At 36.9% G+C, this 18618-nt stretch overlaps 1 protein-coding gene across 1 annotated transcript; it reads left to right on the top strand.

Annotated features, from left to right (window-relative positions):
* Nucleotides 1-15303: 15303 nt before the first annotated feature.
* LOC147556486 (uncharacterized) lies at nucleotides 15304-15835 on the top strand. The gene has a single exon (XM_086663803.1). It carries the CDS (start codon nucleotides 15375-15377, stop codon nucleotides 15765-15767), a length of 393 nt encoding a protein of 130 aa, XP_086519929.1. The 5' UTR covers nucleotides 15304-15374; the 3' UTR covers nucleotides 15768-15835.
* Nucleotides 15836-18618: the final 2783 nt, after the last annotated feature.

The following is an 18618-nucleotide window of genomic DNA, read 5'->3' as shown; positions in this document are numbered from 1 at the left end:
GCGCGCTTAGGCGAGTCGACAACGTTGTTGCCTCGCCTCTCGCTTAATACAACATAGCTTTCAACACATTTTTTAAACTTGTGTGATCTCACAGGATAAGCCTTAACATATCGTACCACATTTCCAATTTTGTCAATTGGTGGCCCATACACCTTGAGTGCAGTAGTAACAACAAGGTTTAATATATGGCCACAACATCTCATGTGCATACAGAGACCCCCATTATCAACCCTTTTCAATTGTTTACTATTTTTGACAAATGTGCCACAAACACATCACTAGAACTAGCATTATCAACTGTAACTGTAAACACTTTGTCAATTCCCCATCTAAGTAGACAATATTCTATTGCCTTACCAATCATATCTCCCCTATGGCTTAAAACTTGGCAAAAGGATTATCTAATGATATTTCCATTCACTATCAATGAAATGAGCAGTAAGACACATATAATTCAGATTTTGAACAGAATTCCATGTATATGTAGTGAGACACACTCTTTGACCAGTTGATCCTAGGAATGTCTTTAAAATATTCATCTACTCGAATACATAGAAATAAGACATCACATGCAACTGTCACACGAGTGGGACATTAAACCACACTCAAGAACTTGACTATACTCCTTAAATCCTTCAACTTCAACAATACTAAATGGAAATTCGTCTTTCACAAACATTCTGGCTAATGCTCCACGACAAGCCGCTACGTTGAAAGTTGTGGTACTTAGTTTCCCTCCTTCACCCTTAACTTTTTCGAGAGACAAACTTTTTTGATTTGTGTCTCTACCGGGATACTTCTTACACTTGTATGGTATGTGACCACTCAAATTAGATGTTCCATTTTTTTGAGTCACATGTATAGTCTTTGCCACAATATTTGCATTTAGCTTCATCTCCTACTTTCGTAAAGTGATCCCAAGCACTAGAAGAAAGTCTCACAGGTTTTTTCTTACCAGAAGGGGTAGTTCCTTGACTTTGAGTCGTAGTTGCTGCAGATGGAGTTGTCCCTCTAATTCCATCGGTTTGCTCCATAGGTGTTGGAGGATCAAGAGTGAGATCCGTAGGCTGTGCTGATGATGGAGGTGCAAATCCCATAGGAGTCATCTGAAAATAAAGAAGAAATTAAGTCTCAAAGAGAAGAATAACTTAAAATTTAATCAAAGATAAATATTGAATGAGAAAGATGAATTAGCGTAACTGATGTAGACGAGGAAGTGCTGACCATATTAACAAGTTTGAGTGACAACTGTTTAACACCACATTAAATTTGAAAGAAATATAATAGGAAAATATTAAATAATATGCAATAGAACTCAGGAAAAGAAACAAGTTTAACACCACATTAAAGGAATAAAGATTTCACAAAAAGTTCATCTTCAATAACTCTGAATGTGGATGATTTTTTAGACTCAACTCTCCACTGGCAAGTTCTAACATACATTTTAATACTTTGTTAAGTTACTTATCAAGATTATGAGGTTAAATTCATCACAACATTAAATTATCCCTATTTAAATTGAGTCTAAACACAATATTATCTCCTCTAACAAGATTTACGGAAACTTTATCAAGATTATGCACTAACTCCATACTCTCTTCCTCTTCACAGGAAGTTCTACTTACCCATTAACACCAAAGAACAATCTTAGAAACATAAACACCAAAGAACAATCTCATCAAGATTATAAGGTTAACTTCATACTCCCTTCCTCTTCACAAGAATTTTATCAAGATTATAAAGCTAAAAACATTAACACCAAAGAACAATCTTAAACCCCATTACTAGGAATACTAACAAAGACAAAAAATATTATATAAAAAGTACATAATATATCAAAGAATTGTTATAAAAATGCTTAAAACTATATAATCAAAATGCTTCCCAATTAGGAATAATAATCCAAATGCTAAAGTTGTTTATATCTTAGAATCCAGACATAAATACTGAACTAATATGAACTAGCAGTATGTAAATTAATGGGTTATTTCTCAAATGGCCCCCAATTTTGTGACTAGCTTCCTGCCTAGCCCCCTACTTTAGCAAAAATACCCATATGGCTCCCTTTTTAGTTACCGTTATAACACCGTTATCTAGTCATCACCTTTTCTCCTCTATCTCATCATCTCTCTCTGCCACCTGGAAAATAACCCTAAATTAATTGATTCAAACTCATAAATTAGTTGAGTAAAAAAAAATCTAGGTTAAGAACCTGAAAATGACTCTAAACTTGCAAAGTAGAGACAGGGAGAGGACCCAGAGGTAATGAGATGAAATGTCTTCACCAGCCGACAACCATGGTCGTCCGTCACCATGACTCCGTGAGTACTACAAAGGAACGGTCGAATAAGAGATGAGAAGTTTGGTTCTCGTTGGTGAAAATCGTGTGAGCGGGTGGGGGGCAAATGGTAATGGGAGGGAGAGCTTTTGCCTTTTGGGTTTGTTTTTTATTTTGTTTTGATATGTGAATATTTTGATGCACTAACTCAATTATTAAATCTCAGCCATCCATCACTCCCATCATATATATTTATATATATAATATTTAAAAGTGATATTTAATGATTTGGTTCGGTTGCTTTGGTTATCCGTCAAAGACATCCATAAATCAATCTGAAGCACTCATTTTCAAACTTTTAATAGCCGAGCCAATCCGCAGCAACATTGGATCGGGTCTCGAACCACCCAACCGTTTGGTTTGGATTGGAATGGTCTGTTCGGATACTAAATGTACACCCCTAATGATTATGACATCAGAAAAATTGAACATTAAATTTATCTTACCTTGACGCATGAGCTGATTTTCCAATTTGAATTTTGGTTTTCTGACCCTCGACCTTTGCCATGTGAATATGAATTCTGGTAGTTTCTGCTACGTCATCTTCGATGATGTATGCCACCTCAACCTCTCTCTGACCCTTTTAAGGTAAAGGATCCACCATTAATCAAAGCTTTCAAAGCTTGTTCTTTACTCAATGCAAATGTCATTCTCTGCTCATGTACTGAGAAATAGCTTTGTAGTTCATCAAGATAAAGTTAATTAATATCGCTTGACTATTCAATGGAGCAAACAACATAAACGAACTTTGGAGTCATGAATTAGAAGTTTTTTTTAATCACAACAACAGTATCAAGTTTGCTAGCATCAATTTGCTATTGTCAATGTTTGAAAAAATAATCATTAACAAACTCACCTTGGTTCATTTGAAGTGTACGTCTCAAACTCTTTGCGAGGAGTTTGAAGTTGTTGCCTTTTAATTCTTGTTGTGCCTTGATACTTTTTGTCATAGAGTCCCAAAACTGTATAGAGACATCTATTTGAAGAATAATCTCGAGTATTGAATGATCAATTGCTTCAAATAAGTAGTTATTTGCTTTAACATTAGTTCTTCGTATGTTCTTCTTTGAGCTGATGTTGGCATTTCTCCTACAAGATTTCCTTCAATATCATTTTCAATGAGATTCCAGTATCCTTTGGATCTCAAGAAAGTCTCTATTAGCATGCTTCAATGATCATAATGACCATCGAAGCGAAGGATTGAAGGTTGCACAAAGTTCTTGTCTGTTGCCATCTACCCTTGTTGAACACTTACTGCTGCAAATAGTAAGAGTTGTTGCTTTTATGTTTACCCTTTATTCTCCAGGTCTTCAGATGAAGGCTTGAGTACCACTTTGTTGAATAAAAATCAAAGTAAACCTTTTATCTTATAACTTTTTTCCGCTCTTCCGTGTTTGATAAGATAATTAATGTATTAAAAAGCTCAATCTCAGTTGAGGGTGAACGAGTGATTTCTGAATCTTTTGAGATTACGGGTGAAGGATGTTTATTGATGTGGCGTGAAGATGCCACATTTAGGTCACTTAACTTTGATGAGTTAGTTCTTTTCGAGTTTTATTTCTAATTATTTATGTGTTTTCATTGCTAGGTAGTTTATTTGGGGTTTGGCGTGTAATTCGGAATAAAGAGAGCGAATTATCACATTTTCATCTTATGCGGCAAAAGGGAAGAAAATAGCACCAGGGGTATTTTGGTCATTTTGGCAAGATCAGAAGTCGAACAACAAGTGAGTTCAATGACGAGCCCGACGGTGAAAACAGAAGTCGATTCGGAGTTCGGACGGAAAAGTTGTGAATGAAAGAAGTCGAGGTTCGGTCTTGAAACAAGGATTCTATGAAGGCACTCCCTTGCTTTAGAAAGAAGCCCAACCCAAGAGCCCAAAGAGGAAGAGAACAATAGAGATTCTATGGGTACCCTTTTTGGTCCAAGTCAAGAGTCTTTAATGATGGACAAAGTCAAGGGTTTGAAGTAGTCTAAAGACTTAGTCAACTTGACTAAGTCTAGGGTTTTTATTCAAGTTAAACACTATTCATCATCTTCTTCACCAAGCAACAACTAGGAAGGAAGGGAGAGAAAAAGAGGCAAAAAGTTTATTTAGGGTTTGGTTCTTACAAGTTTGAGAGAGGGAAAAAGAGCTAAGAGGAAGGAGTAGCGGGCCTTAGCTTGGCCGGCCAAGCTAGGCCGGCACTACAAGGGCACGGGAAAGGGCAGCCATGGAAGCTCTCGCGGGAGCTGTTAGCAGCTCGGGTTCTGCTCGGCCGGAATAGCACGGACAGCATGGGACACGACAGCTCGCATCTGCAACACGGGAGCTTCTCGCGGACGCGTACAGCAGCAATGGAGGACGAGACCGGAAGCTTCCACTGGATGCGGCTGCTGCAGCTAGGGCCGGCACTCTGGGACGCATCTGCAGCATGGCTGTCTTCACGGGACGCGGCTGCAGGTCGGACATGCTCGGGACAGAAGCTACCGGCTCGGATCTAAGCTATTTTGGCCGGAAACTTCATACTTTGGCCGGAACTTGTTTTGTCGGATTTCTAGGGTTCCGGCAACCTTCTTGATCCGAAACCATGGGGCTTTTACTTCTCACGTCCTTGGCTAACTTCTCCTTGTGTTTGATTTGGTTTTTGGTTGAAATGTCTTAGAGAGATAAAGCTTGGTGAAGCTTTAATGGTGGTGGGTTCTAAATGAAGAAGATGAGTCTGGTTGCTAAGGGGAGATCTGATTTTTGCTCGGGGAGATCCATTATGCACTGTTAAGGGGAAATCCAGAAATTTGCTAAGGGGAGATCGGCTGAACCTTAACTACTCAAATTTTCGGACGAACCTAGCCTCGAACCACATCGAAAAAGGGGGATTTCTCATCATCTTCTTTTCATTTATTACTTATCACCATGTTAGCTAAATCAAGTGTGTCGTTAATGAGATGAAATGTGATGAATTTGTGATTATCTATGTGATGATTTAATGTTTTGATAATAAATTGATGTTCTCTTATTTTGATTACTTGTTTCAATCGTTTTTCATGTGTCTTATCAAGTACTTCGCATAGTTAATCGATTAGGCAAAGTGATCGATATCGATCGTAGTCTAGATCCAAATTTCATGTGTCTTGTCATGCACTTCACATAGTTAGGCGGCTAGACGACATTTTCGATGATTCGGTTTTAATTGTTTGGGAAGTTTGTTTGACTAAGTATTATCTCCGGACATACGTAGTGCTTATGAACATCCACCGTAGGAATCGAGACTAGGTTTGTATCAATATATTCGATTGGACCGTAAATAGTTGTAGGTTCACCACAACGGATTCCCGGACCTCGACACTTCTCTCACTTATTTGTTGCCTCCCTACTCTTGTTCCTTCAACTCCTTTCTCGAATCTCTCTCGCCCTCTCACATTGATATTTTAGTTTGTTTTACTTCCTTTATTCTCTTAGTGCTTATTCGTTTAAAAACCTTTCATTATCTTCATTTACTTTCGCTTTTGTCTAAGTAGGCCTTTGATATCTGAACCGACGAATAAGACCATTCGATATTCAAACTACATTCCTATCCTTGGATCGATCCCGGCTTTGCCGGATTACTATTTGATACCTCCGCTTGGGTGTGCAACCTTTTCGGGTGCATCATTAAAGACTACTTCAAACCCTTACTGGTGCAAATAGTAAGAGTTGTTGCCATCTACCCTTGTTGCCATCTACCCTTGTTGCCATCTACCCTTGTTGCCATCTACCCTTGTTGAACACTTACTGCTGCAAATAGTAAGAGTTGTTGCTTTTATGTTTACCCTTTATTTATTTTCTCCAGGTCTTCAGATGAAGGCTTGAGTACCACTTTGTTGAATAAAAATCAAAGTAAACCTTTTATCTTATAACTTTTTTCCGCTCTTCCGTGTTTGATAAGATAATTAATGTATTAAAAAGCTCAATCTCAGTCGAGGGTGAACGAGTGATTTCTGAATCTTTTGAGATTACGGGTGAAGGATGTTTATTACAAGAAAAAACATTAGTTCTGTTTCTATATAATAAATACTTTTGACAGAACCGTACAAAGTAGTTGCTTGCTAGGGTACTGATGAGAATAAGAATTTCTTCCTAACACGGATACTGGGAAAATCTTAACTATTCGAATTCGATGAAGCTAACACGTATCTAGTTAAGCTATGTGTATATACTTATCATGAAGGTAGATTGTCAATGACTGTTGAGTTACTTAGTGGGAGAGTGACTTGCCTACCTAGGGGTATTTCTCGAGAGAATGTTAATATCTTGGTTAGTGTTGGTACGAGATAACACTAGCTAAGGTATTATAGAGTTCTCTGGGTAAATCTCTGTCGATTTAGAGTTAACCATGGATGGGCAGTTAAGTCTGTTATTGTATGCTAGTTTTAGGATTGATATATATTTATATGTGTGCATGTTTTACTTATAAAAAAGGTTTTAGGATTGATATATATTTTAGAATCCTCTACCAACTTAACTCGTGTCAGTGAGTTACTGACCCCCTACCATAGTATGATCGTCTACAATGGCAAGATTAGCAGATGGATTGGGAGGATGTGGCACGTTGCCACTTTGGTTTTATTTCTTTGTTTACTTTGGCTTCACTTTAGTTTCATAATTATACTTTTATATATAGAGAACCCAATAATGTATATATGTACAACATAGGTTGTATATGGATGGTTGGATCTGTACAGGATGAGTTAACAGAGTTTTAGTGGTGCAACTTGAAATTAGAGTTGTGAGTTGTGTAATTAAGTTGGTTTTAGCTTCCGCTTCGTAACTTGTATGTGTGTATGCGAATGTATGGTTTGCATGACGGGTTAAGTAGGTTTGGTCGGTTTGATTTACAAAGGAGACTCTGCGAGATTTGAGTCTCGTCTATGAATAGCCTGGACGTGTTTGTGTCTATATATGGGGGATGTGGCGCACATGTTGAAGATCTAGAACTCCTGATTGCAAATTCCTTAATTTAGAAACCTAAGCAATCGACTAAAACTCCACTCTTTAGGTTAGCTAGAATTTAATTCAAGACTCTTCTTGATCATTCTTTAGTAGTGAAAATCAAAACTCTCTGAAAGATTAGATAGCTTATGGGAATAATCTCTTTTCCATCTTCTGCCAGAGTAGTTAGAGAGACAATTATGAGATTTTCCACACTTTTTCCGATTAAATCTTTTGTAGAGACTTCTAAAGTAAAAACTCAAATCAAATTAGGATCTCTTATAACAACCAAAATAAGAACTCATCTACAATTAGATAAGATTTATTAGAATCTGATTCTGATTGGATTCGTAAATGAAGAATCATTCCTGTTATGAAATCCCACAAGGGGTGCAGTCAGGAGAGTCCCACTAGCTTGCAACTCTAGGCTAACCAGCCAAGCACTTGGCCTGGGACTTAGGCCCGACCTAATGCTCGGCTCGGGCAATGCACCTGACCTTTCCCTTTGGCCCTGGTGATTGGCCCGACCATAAGCCATCATGGGAATCCTTTGGCAGATCTAGTCCGTGTTTTGTGCCCCATTCCCACTAATCATATCTTCTAATCAAGTCGACACTCTCTATGTAACCCTTTGGAAGACTCGGTCATCGAGCCGCATATCGTAGTTGGTTTCAAGCTAAAAATTAGGATCCCTAAGACCACTGAATTTGTCGATCTTCATCATTTGTCATGTCCAATCAATTGATTGCGTTGTTACCTTGATCTGAAGACATCTCCTTCATAAACTACCCATGAAAGAGCAACAATGGAAACCCCACATAAAATAGTTTATGGCATGAAACTTGTTCTCTATTGAGAATAGGTCGACCTAACTTTCGAGTAAGATCTTCTATCCTGAGAAAAATGAAGAACACATTAAGAAACACCTAGATCTCATAGATGAGGTACTTGACAAAGCTAAGCTCAGAAATCTCACTTGAAACTCTCAAAACACTTGCCTCTCTTTCTCCAATTAATACATGATTTGAAATGACAATATCCATGAGACTGATCTAACTCTAGGTGAATGCAACCCTATATCAAAGACAAAGCTCTGAAAAATCTTAATCCTACCACGACCACGTAACTGATGAACAATATAGTGTCGTACAAGAAGGTTGTGGTTTTGTAGATAGTTATTTAACGGCTATTATGCCAACATACTAGTACAAGTCTAAAATACTTAGATATAACCAACTGTAATAGGATAATGTTGTCATCGGTATAATGCTATCGATAGTAGTTACATATACCAACTGGTAAGAGAACACAACTAACTTGTTTAGGAGATCAAATAACAAAAATTCTTTTATTTTCAATTAATTTTTGTTTGATTAATATAAGGTGCATATTCTTTTATTTTGAATTTATTTTTACAAATTTTTAACTAGTTCTAACTTGTTTAGAAGATTGAACAATATAATTTTTTTGTTTTGATTTTAGCTTACCTAGGATGTAAACATATCTACTAAGTTTGATTAGGTCTTGCTCCCCTTAGAGCATCTCCAATGGGACATTCAAACTCTAATACTTACAGTGCCACTTAGGATTTATAGAGCTTTTGTTAAAAAATCTTCTCCAATGAGACACTCTGCTAGACACTCTATGATGATGTGGAGCACTTATTAATAGAGACTCTCAAGAGAGACACTTTAATATTAGAGTGTCTTCTCGAGACTCTCTAAGTGTCACTTTAGAATTCTAACCAATAAAAACCTTTGTTTTTCAGCTACTTTTTATCTATTGAATTGAAGAGTGACATGTGTTTTAAGGTGTCGTTTGACAAAAAAAAGTAGAAGAACTTTCGCTTTTTGTTGAAGTACTTTTACTTTAAAAATTAAAAAAATTATCAAAAGTAAGTTGGGAAATCGGTTAGTTCTAAGTAAAAAAGTCAAGAAGTTAGTTTGGCTACATGATTTACTTTTCTACTTTTCCTTTTGCATAAAGATAATTTATTTTTAAGTTTCCGTAAAGGATTTCATGATGACTATTGTGGCAAAGGTGGTTGAAGTGGTGATGGAAATAAAATGTTGGTGGTTAAGGTGTGGTGGATGTGGAAATATGGTGGTGGTTGTGTTGGTATGGTGGTAATGGTGATGAAAATATGGTGGTGGAAATATGACGATGCTGGTGATGGAGGTATGATGATGGTGGTGGAAGTATGGTGGTGGTGGTGGTGGAGGTGTGGCGGGGGAGATGGAAGTATGGTGGTGGTGTTTGATGGTGGTGGAAGTGTGGTGGCGGTGGAGAAATGCAGGGCCGACCCTGACTATTTGGTGGCCCGAAGCGGACACAACAAATGTGGCCCTCTAACTTACACATATGATAAATCAAGTGGAGCCACAGCTGGGCTAGCCTAGACTGCAACCTGCTTCTGCCGACCTATGTTTTTTTAAAATGTATTCAATTTATATATAAAATCTGGTAGAAAATATTCTGCCTATGTCAAGGGTTCGAGTCCCTCCAGACACTTTTAAATTTTCTCTCCAACTGCTTCTCTTTCAAATGATTTTTTTTTTTAAGTACTTCTCTTTCAAATGATTTTTTTTTAAGTACTTCTCTTTCAAATGATGGTTTTAGTTTTTGTTCAAACCACAACTAACACTGACTTTGTAAGAAAAGTTTTTCGAATTCAAATTTAAGTACCAAAATAGACATAGAGTTGATTTTACAAAAAAAAAAAACAATACCTCTATATTCATTTAAGTAGAATCTGACGATAGGTTTTGAGTCAGTGATTCAAATACTTCTTTCCTAGATTTTGAGTTGCATAGACATTCAAGAATTATGATACTAGTTGTGATGTAGATTGTTGCGGAAGCGTAAAAGTAATGGAATCCACCATTGTTAATAAACTAAACTAACGAAATAAAACTGATAAAATAACGATAAACAATAAACTTGATTAATAATAAACTTGGTTGATAATATTCTCTGATCTGGTTAACAAAGACAGACTAAACTTCTCTTATATAGAGATTGTACTTTCCTAGATAGACTCAAATAAGGAAATAAGATAACTACTAATAATACTTTCCTTGATTGCTAAGACTCATAATTATGGAAACCCTAAATACTTAATTATAGAAACTACGCTAATGTAGCTTCTTGACCGTGAGGCCCACTATCACCATGGCCGTGAGGCCCAATAGGAAGATGGTCTCCATCAAGTTGAATAGGAGAGATCATAACTCTCAAGAGTATCACATAAATACATAGCTTAGGTACCCTATGAGCAACAAAAGCCTTGTATAGGTTCTTCGGTTTCTCAATAAAACAAAATATGATAACAATGGTTGGAATGTGGTATGAGAAAACTAAGATTTAAATTATCAAATTGTAATTTTATCACAAAAATAGATAGATTCGTTACAAAAGTCCATTTTTTAGTTAATAAATACCATTTAAGGACATAGAATTAATCACAATGGACTAAAATTAGTTAAGAAATCAACTATTAGATTGAAATTTATTCTCTTGCCCTCTAAACATAAAGAAATATTTTTCTTTTACCTAAATTACATATATGGAAATATCTTTTCTTATATCCATCCAAAATATGATAACAATTACATATTTGTATGTATTTAAATAGATTTAAAGAAAATTGGAGACTTGAAGAAGGAATGAACACAGAGAGACGGGAAGTGGAGTGGTGGAGAAGGAATGAAGAGAAAGAAAGACGTGGCATAGCTGAGAGAGAGAGGGACAAGAGAGAGAATAGGGAGCAAGTCTTTGTAATGTAATAAGGGTGGGCCCACATGTTGAGTAAAAAGTGAGGGAGGAAAAAGGGTGCAGTTGCACACGGTAGCTTTTGTTAGAAAATGGGTCATTATTGAGACAAATAACACTTAAGAAATTTTATAGACGCCCCAACGAATTGTGGCCCCCAAAATTTGATGGCCCGAAGCGAGGCTTTGTTCGTTTTGAGTCAGAAAGGGCCCTAGAGATATGGTGATGGTAATGGTGTAGTGGTGGTGGTGGAAGTGCGGTGGTGATGGTGGTGGAGATATGGCGATGGTAATGGTGTAGTGATGGTGGTGGAGGTGCGGTGGCAGTAGTGGAGGTGCAGTGGCAGTGGTGGTGGTGGAGGTGTGACAGCGGTGGTGGTGGTGCAAATTTGTATTGTGGTGGAGCGAAAGTAGACAAACGAAAAAGTAATCAAGTAACATTCGTGTATGCGTTGGACATAAGTAACTTAATTTTGAAGTCAAAAGCAAAAAATTTGAACTTCAAATAAAAGTCAGTAAAGTCAAAACTTTTTACATTAACAAACTAACTTTTAACTTAAATAAGTAAAAAAAATTACTTATTTTTGTGTTGCCAAACGACACGTAAGTAGAGGGATTTGAGATCTCCATTGGAGTCTAAGGTGTCGTTTGGCAAACAAAAGTAAAAGAACTTTTACTTCTAGCAGAAGTACTTTTGCTTTAATAAAGTTAAAAAATATAAAAAGTATGTTTGACAAAATTATTACTTATAAGCTAAAAAGTTAGTTTGGCAACGTTATTTACTTCTCTACTTTTTATTTTTCTTTCCCCGACCCATAGAGATAATTCATTTAAGTTTACTCATCCGATTTTATGATGACTATTATGCCAAAGGTGGTGGTGTGGTAATAATGGTGGTGGAGGTGGAAATATGGCGGTGGTGGTGTTAATATGGTGCTAGTGGTCATGAGGATATGGTGGTGGAAATATGAGATGGTGGTAGTGATGGAGGTATGATGGTGGTGATGGTGGTGGAAGTATGGTGGCGGTGGTGGAGGGGTATGGTATTGGTGGTTGAGGTGTGGCGGTGGAGATGAAAGTATGGTGGTGTTTGAGGTATTGTGGTGGTGGTTGTGGCGTTTGAGGTGTTGTGGTGGTTATGGTGTGGTTGTGGTGGAAATGAGGTGGTGGATGTGTGGTGGTGGTGGAGTTGTGGTAGTGGAGATTTGGTGGTGGAAGCTTGGTGATGGTAGTAATGGTGGTGAAGGCTTAGTGGTGGTGGTGGTTGAGGTGTGATGGTGGTGGTGGTGGTGGAGAGATGGTGATGGGTGTGGTGGTGGTGGAAGCTTAGTGATGATGGTTGTGGAGGTACAGTGGTGGTATTTGAGGTGTTGTGGTGGTTATGATGTGGTGGTTGTGTGGTGGAGTGGTGGAGGTGTGGGGTGGTGGTGGATGTGCGCCAACGGTGGTGGTTGAGGTATGGTGGTAGTGGTGCTAATTAGTGTGGTTGAGCGGAGGTAGACAACAAAAAAGTAGTCAAGTAATATTTGTGTATGTGTTGGACATAAGTAACTTAACTTTGAAGTCAAAAGCAAAAATTTTGAACTTCAAGAGGAAGTCAAATTTTAACTTAAATAAAGTCAGAAGGTTTCACGTTACCAAACTAACTTTTTTACTTTTCTACTTAAATAAGCAAAAAAATAACTTATTTTAGTATTGCCAAACGACACCTAACAAAATTTAAAACGTCTCTGTATTGACATTTAGGAAAAAAGAATCTCTATTGACACTTGACAACACCTTAGGTGCTGTTTGTTTTTTTATTTTTGTCTGAATCTGAATTGGCTGAATCTGAATTGGCTGAATTGAATTTGCTGAATCTGAATTGGCTGAATTAGTTTGTTAGTTAGATGTTTGTTTTCTAAATCTGAATTATAAGGTCTGAATTAAAAAATTGACACTTATACCCCTATGTGATGTGTATGATAAAAAAACCTAATTTTTAATCCTCAAACACCTCTCTTCTCCAATATAGAGAACCTCAAACCCTAATAAACCCCTCTCTTCTTCTCTCTGCAATTTTTCTCTCTCTCTCTCTAATGGAATATGTTGTGGGAGTCCCTCACGTTCTCTCTCTCTCTCTAATGGAAGATTCACTCTTCTCTCTCTCAGTCGCTCTCGTTCTCTCTCAGTCGCTTTCTTTCTCTCTAAGTCGCCCTCTTTCTCAGTCCATATCTCTCTCAAACGAAAAAGGGAAACCCTCGCCAGATCCGGCGAGGGTTCTAACCCTCCAGATTTGACGAGGGTTCCAACCTTATAGATCTGATGAGGATTCCAACCTTGTAGATCTGACGAGGGTTATAATCTTGTAGATCCGACGAGGGTTCGTGGTTGTGTATTGTTGGTGGTGCTCGTGGCTGTGTATTGTTGGTGGCGCTCGTGGGTGTGAACTGTTGGTGGCGCTCGTGGGTGTGAACTGTTGGTGGTGGTGCTCGTGGTTGTGAACTGTCGGTGGTGGTGCTCGTGGTTGTGAACTGTTGGTGGTGGTGCGCGTGGTTGTGTATTGTTGGTGGTGGTGCTATCTACTTTCGGTGGTGGTCATGGTTTGTGTGTTGTTGGTGGTGGTGGTTGTGTTTAGTCGGTGGTGGTGGTCGTGTTTAGTGGTGGTGGTCATGGTTTGTGTGTTGTTGGTGGTGGTGGTTGTGTTTGGTGGTGGTGGTGGTGGTGGTTGTGTTTTGTCGATGGTGGTGGTGGTGGTGGTGGTTGTGTTTTGTCGATGGTGGTGGTGGAGGTTGTGTTTTGTCGATGGTGGTGGTGGTCTGGTGGGGCTGAAATATGTGGTGGGGCTGAAATATGTGGTGGGGCTGAAATATTTAGCAATAAGAAAGATATTAATTTGTGGGGGCATAAGAGTCATTCGGCACATTTCAGATAGTGAGGCATTATTTCAGACTTGTTTTGAAGTCTGAAAATTGTGGACTATTTTTCAGCCTATTCAGACATTAACTAAATTCAGCTAACTTTTCAGATTTTCATTAATTAAAAAACAAACGTCTAAAATCTGAATTAAGACCCAATTCAGATTTCAGATCTGAAAAAATAAAAAAACAAACAGCACCTAAGACTTTTAAAGTGTTTGTTAGAGTATCCGGTTGAAGATGCTCTTAGCATAACCTTAGACTACTCGGTCATATATGGACCAACAAAAGCAAAACATTGGGTAGTATTTTCGTGGGGAAATTTGGCCAAAACTCCCTAAAAACTTTGGCCTTTGGTTAAAAAGGATTGGACAATTTTTTATGGACTTCAGCTCCCTGTGGCATTTTTGTAAATTATCTAATATAGGGAAAAGACAAAACTGACCTTATTGCAAACTAGTTTGCAAACCAATTTGCAAAGTAGTGCAAACTAGTTTGCAAGGCAAACCAGATTGCAAACTAGTGCAAACCAGTTTGCAAATCAGTTTGCAAAGCTTTGCAAGGCAAACCAGATTGCAAACCAGTTTGCAAATCAGTTTGCAAATCAGTTTGCAAAGCTCTGCAAGGCAAACCAGATTGCAAACCAATTTGCAAAGTAGTGCAAACCAGTTTGCAAATCAGTTTGCAAACTAGTTTGCAAAGCTTCGCAAAATCAAACCCTAACAAAATAAGTAACTAAGAAGTAAGATTATATAAAATGTGAGGGTTTTTGGAAAATCTGAGGGTGTTTCTAAAATTTTCCTTTATACAAAGGTCAATTCAGGTATACAAAATTAAGGGATTTTTAGAATTGTCCTTCAAGCCTATTTCCAAACTTTTCATGGTGCCTAGAAGGAAAAAAAAGATAACTTGTCTTTTTGACAAAAAAAAACAAAAAATTGGGTCTCCAGCCCAATTTCCTGATTTTCGTGACTACCTCCCTAATTGAAAACCTCTTTCTTTAACCATGGAGATGTTTGCATGACTACACGTAACAAGAAAACTAGAATTTGTCAACGGTCACTTCAACACCGTCCGATCTATAATAATTTAAAATCTAATGGCATTGACCATAAACATTGACTTTATCTTCAAACTTCTCCTACCTGTTCTTCTTTCAACTAGTTTGACACTTTGACCAGTAAGTAACATAGTCTATTAAAACCACTCTCTGTTCTTTCCCCCCTCTCTCTAATTCATTTTAACACGTTTTAGACTTTATCTATCTCTAACTAATCCTCTCTTTCTCTCTCTCGATATAAACTCCTTACCTTCCACAACTCCAGAGAAAAAAACCCTTGTTCTCATTTACTCAATTCTCTCTCTTGATCATTTCTAAGACATTGAATTGATCAATTTCAATTCTGATTTCTGCATAAACAATGGGATTGGATAATTGGGTATCACTTAGTCCTCTGAGAAGAGCTGTAAAGAAGGTAAGATTTCTATTAAACTTCAATATAAATCGATTTGGATTAGCTTCGATAATGGGTTCAAAAAGCCAGCAGCGTCGATTAAGTTTTAATAATCGATCTGGGTTACTCGAATTCATCGGAGATAATGAACATGGGGGTGATCAAGAATCGAAACCGTCGAGAAGAAGGGAAATTCAAAGAACAATTAGTCATCAATCATCAGTATCAGAAGAAGATGTTGACAAGAAAGCAGATATGTTTATTAGTAATTTTTATAGACAACTTCAAATGGAAAGACAAGTTTCATTAGAGCTTAGATATTGTAGAGGAGATAGCTTGGATAGTAATCGTTCCTATTGAAATGGAAAACTATATGGACTAATAAAATTCAATTTTGAAGAATTTCATGAGAAATATTGAATCTTTTTTTTTTTTCTTTCATGAAGCTAATTGACAAAAGGGTTATTCATAAATTAAGCCCTTATAATGGAGGCTTATGTTTTTGGGGCCTCCATGGAATTGAGTTAAATTTCTTCATTTCTTTTTACTCTCTCTCTCTCTCTTTGTCTCTCTGTTTGTTGATGTTTGTTTTTTTTATTCATTAATGTAAATCTTAAGCTTTGATTGAAACCACAAAATATGTGCATATGGATGTAGGAAGTTGATGTTTATGGTTTCTTTGCTCTCTGGATTAATTGTTCTCTTTTGGTGACTGCATGCATAAATAATATAGTTATATGTATCTGGTTAAGAGAATCTGTAATGCAAGACTCAATTTGAAAAACTTTAAAGTGCAATCGAGAATTTTTAGAACTTAAAAAAGGAACTATGTTCAGTGCGAAACTCAATAAATCGGGCATTAAGATGATGTAGCATTTAAGTTTAAGATATCTCTAAGACCAAATTTAATATTTGAGATGTTTTCTTTTTAAATCTCAATTGTCTACAACATTTTTCTATCTTAAAAGGAAAACTAGTAGAAACTACTATCTGAGTACTAAATTTTAAGTTTTTAGAGTATTGCATTGGAGATAATTCATGTTTGGACCAGATTACGAGAAACTTTCCAAATAGACATGATAAAACAACCAAGATCTTTGAAGTCATATGGATTTGGATTTTGGATCCATTTCTTCTTGGCAATCTTTTAATTATGAGTTTTTTTATGTTTTACTAAGAGAAATTGCAAAGAAGAAAGAGACTCACTGAGGAAGAGGATGAGATCAAGAAGACAGAAAGAAAAAAGAAAAATATTAGGAGTGCATCAAAATAAAAATCACAACCGCCACATCAACTAGGTAACTTCTTTTGTTAAAAATCCTTTGTGATTCTGGCACTTCCGAAATAAAAATTATATCTTCTTGATAAAAATAATAAAAAGGTGGCAAAACAAAAGCTCCGGACAATGTTAAGGTTCAAAGGTTGAGTTGGTCGCATCTAAAGGGGTCAAACAAAAATTAACCCTAAAGTTTTAGGTGGATGAAGAACTTCAAAAATGCTTACCCCAGATAACATATGACATCACCCAACCAAATTCAAAGTCTCTATTAAGGTGAAGCTCAACCATGTCATGTTTCTACTTTTTTTGTTGAAATATGTCATGTTTCTACTTACTATCACTAATGTCTGCTATAATAATTGTTTTTCGGTGACATAAGTGGTTAGGTTTATTTTATTTTATTTTTTTGAGTCTTTTTTCTACAGCCGCTAGTAACCTAGATTTAAAACCATGTATTGCATATGTAGTTTCAGTGATATGTACTGTCCTAATCAATCTAAACCGTCGTCACTTCGATAATAAAACAACAATGTTACTTGACCGAGTAAAAAGTGACCTCCAATATCGGAACAAGACTAGTTTTGCACATGGCATCATGATGTCTTCAGGAACTTTCTTTTTTTGCCTTACCATTTGTTTTTTGTTAATGGAAATACGGAGTAGTATTTTCTTGTCATTTATGCTTCACAAAAATAGGATTATCTTTTTACCATTTTAAACACAAGGCAGTAGGTAGGGCTTTATACTCAATGTGATGGCTTGCACGCAACATGATTTCAGTCTCAAAGATAAAAGAAATATCATGTAGGATTAAGATATTGCAAGCCACAATTAAATTTAAGGAATACCTGTGCAAGTGGTGTCAAAGTATGTTGGATACTTGTGAAGTTGGTGGGTTCAAAACTCTCGGGTATGGGCCTTTTGCCATGGCTCAAAGTCTAGCAAATTAAAACAAGAGAAATTTGGTTAAAATTCTATATAAATTTTTTGTTTTGGTGAAAAAGATCACTCATTTTTTTTGTCATCAGCTCTCTACGTACTTTCGTAATTTATACAAATTTCAAGAGATTTGCAAGAATTTGTAAGTGGTTGCGACAACTTTCAAGAGGGTAGCAACAACATGCAAAAAGATTGCAAAAAATATTAAGTTTTTAATCAAACAAAATACAAATATGTGAGTTTTAAACAAACAAAGTATAAATTTTAGGTTTTTAACCAAACAAAATATAACTTGTCTCTCTGACATTAAAAATTATAAAATTGGATCCTCTGCTCAATTTCCTGTTAAAATAAATGACCATTAGCTATGGCGAGTAAGTGACACACACACTGACACACATATGTATATATAGGTTAGTTCCGTTTTGGGTCCAATTCGTGACCGACTCATCGTATGATCCCTATAAGTGTCCGACAGTTTGATTTGACTCTCAATGACCAATTTTTTTCGAAAAAACCCTTGGGGGCTAAAATGGAATTATTTCCCAAAAAATGTTAAAAGCATAAAAGCCACATCACCTCTTCTTTTTCTTCTACTTCACCCTATCTCTCCTCCATCACATCTCATCCTCTCTACCTAAGCTTTCTTCTTCGGCAAAAGGTCGATGTCCGGAATAAAAATTCTGGTTGCCCAACTTGATCTAAAAATAAAAATTCCTTCTTTCTTATTGTCTCCCTTCTCTCTCTAAAACCTCCGGCGAAGGGCACCCCTTCGCCGGAGGCCTGCTTCAACAGACTATCGATTCGTCAACAACCAATGTTACCAGGTGTCTTATGACGATCTCTTCAAAATGTGGTGGGGCAGACTTTCTCTTTTGAGAGAATTTTCGTGGGGTACTCTAGAATCTCCGGGTTCCGATTTTAAGCAATGACATGACTTCCATGAAGCTATGTATTTGTTTTTCCATTTGCTTCTGGTGTGGTTTGAACAAT

Source organism: Eschscholzia californica, unplaced genomic scaffold (assembly GCF_041429995.1).
Source record: "Eschscholzia californica isolate CP2 unplaced genomic scaffold, dmEscCali1.0.p SCAF_2, whole genome shotgun sequence".
In the NCBI taxonomy this organism is placed as follows: Eukaryota; Viridiplantae; Streptophyta; class Magnoliopsida; order Ranunculales; family Papaveraceae; genus Eschscholzia; species Eschscholzia californica.
Note: the sequence above shows the minus strand (reverse complement) of the source record. Positions and strands in the feature narration are given on the sequence as shown.

What these genes read in the sequence shown, in the direction of transcription:
- LOC147556486 (XM_086663803.1), top strand. Translation starts at nt 15,375, where the DNA reads ATGGGATTGGATAATTGGGTATCACTTAGTCCTCTGAGAAGAGCTGTA.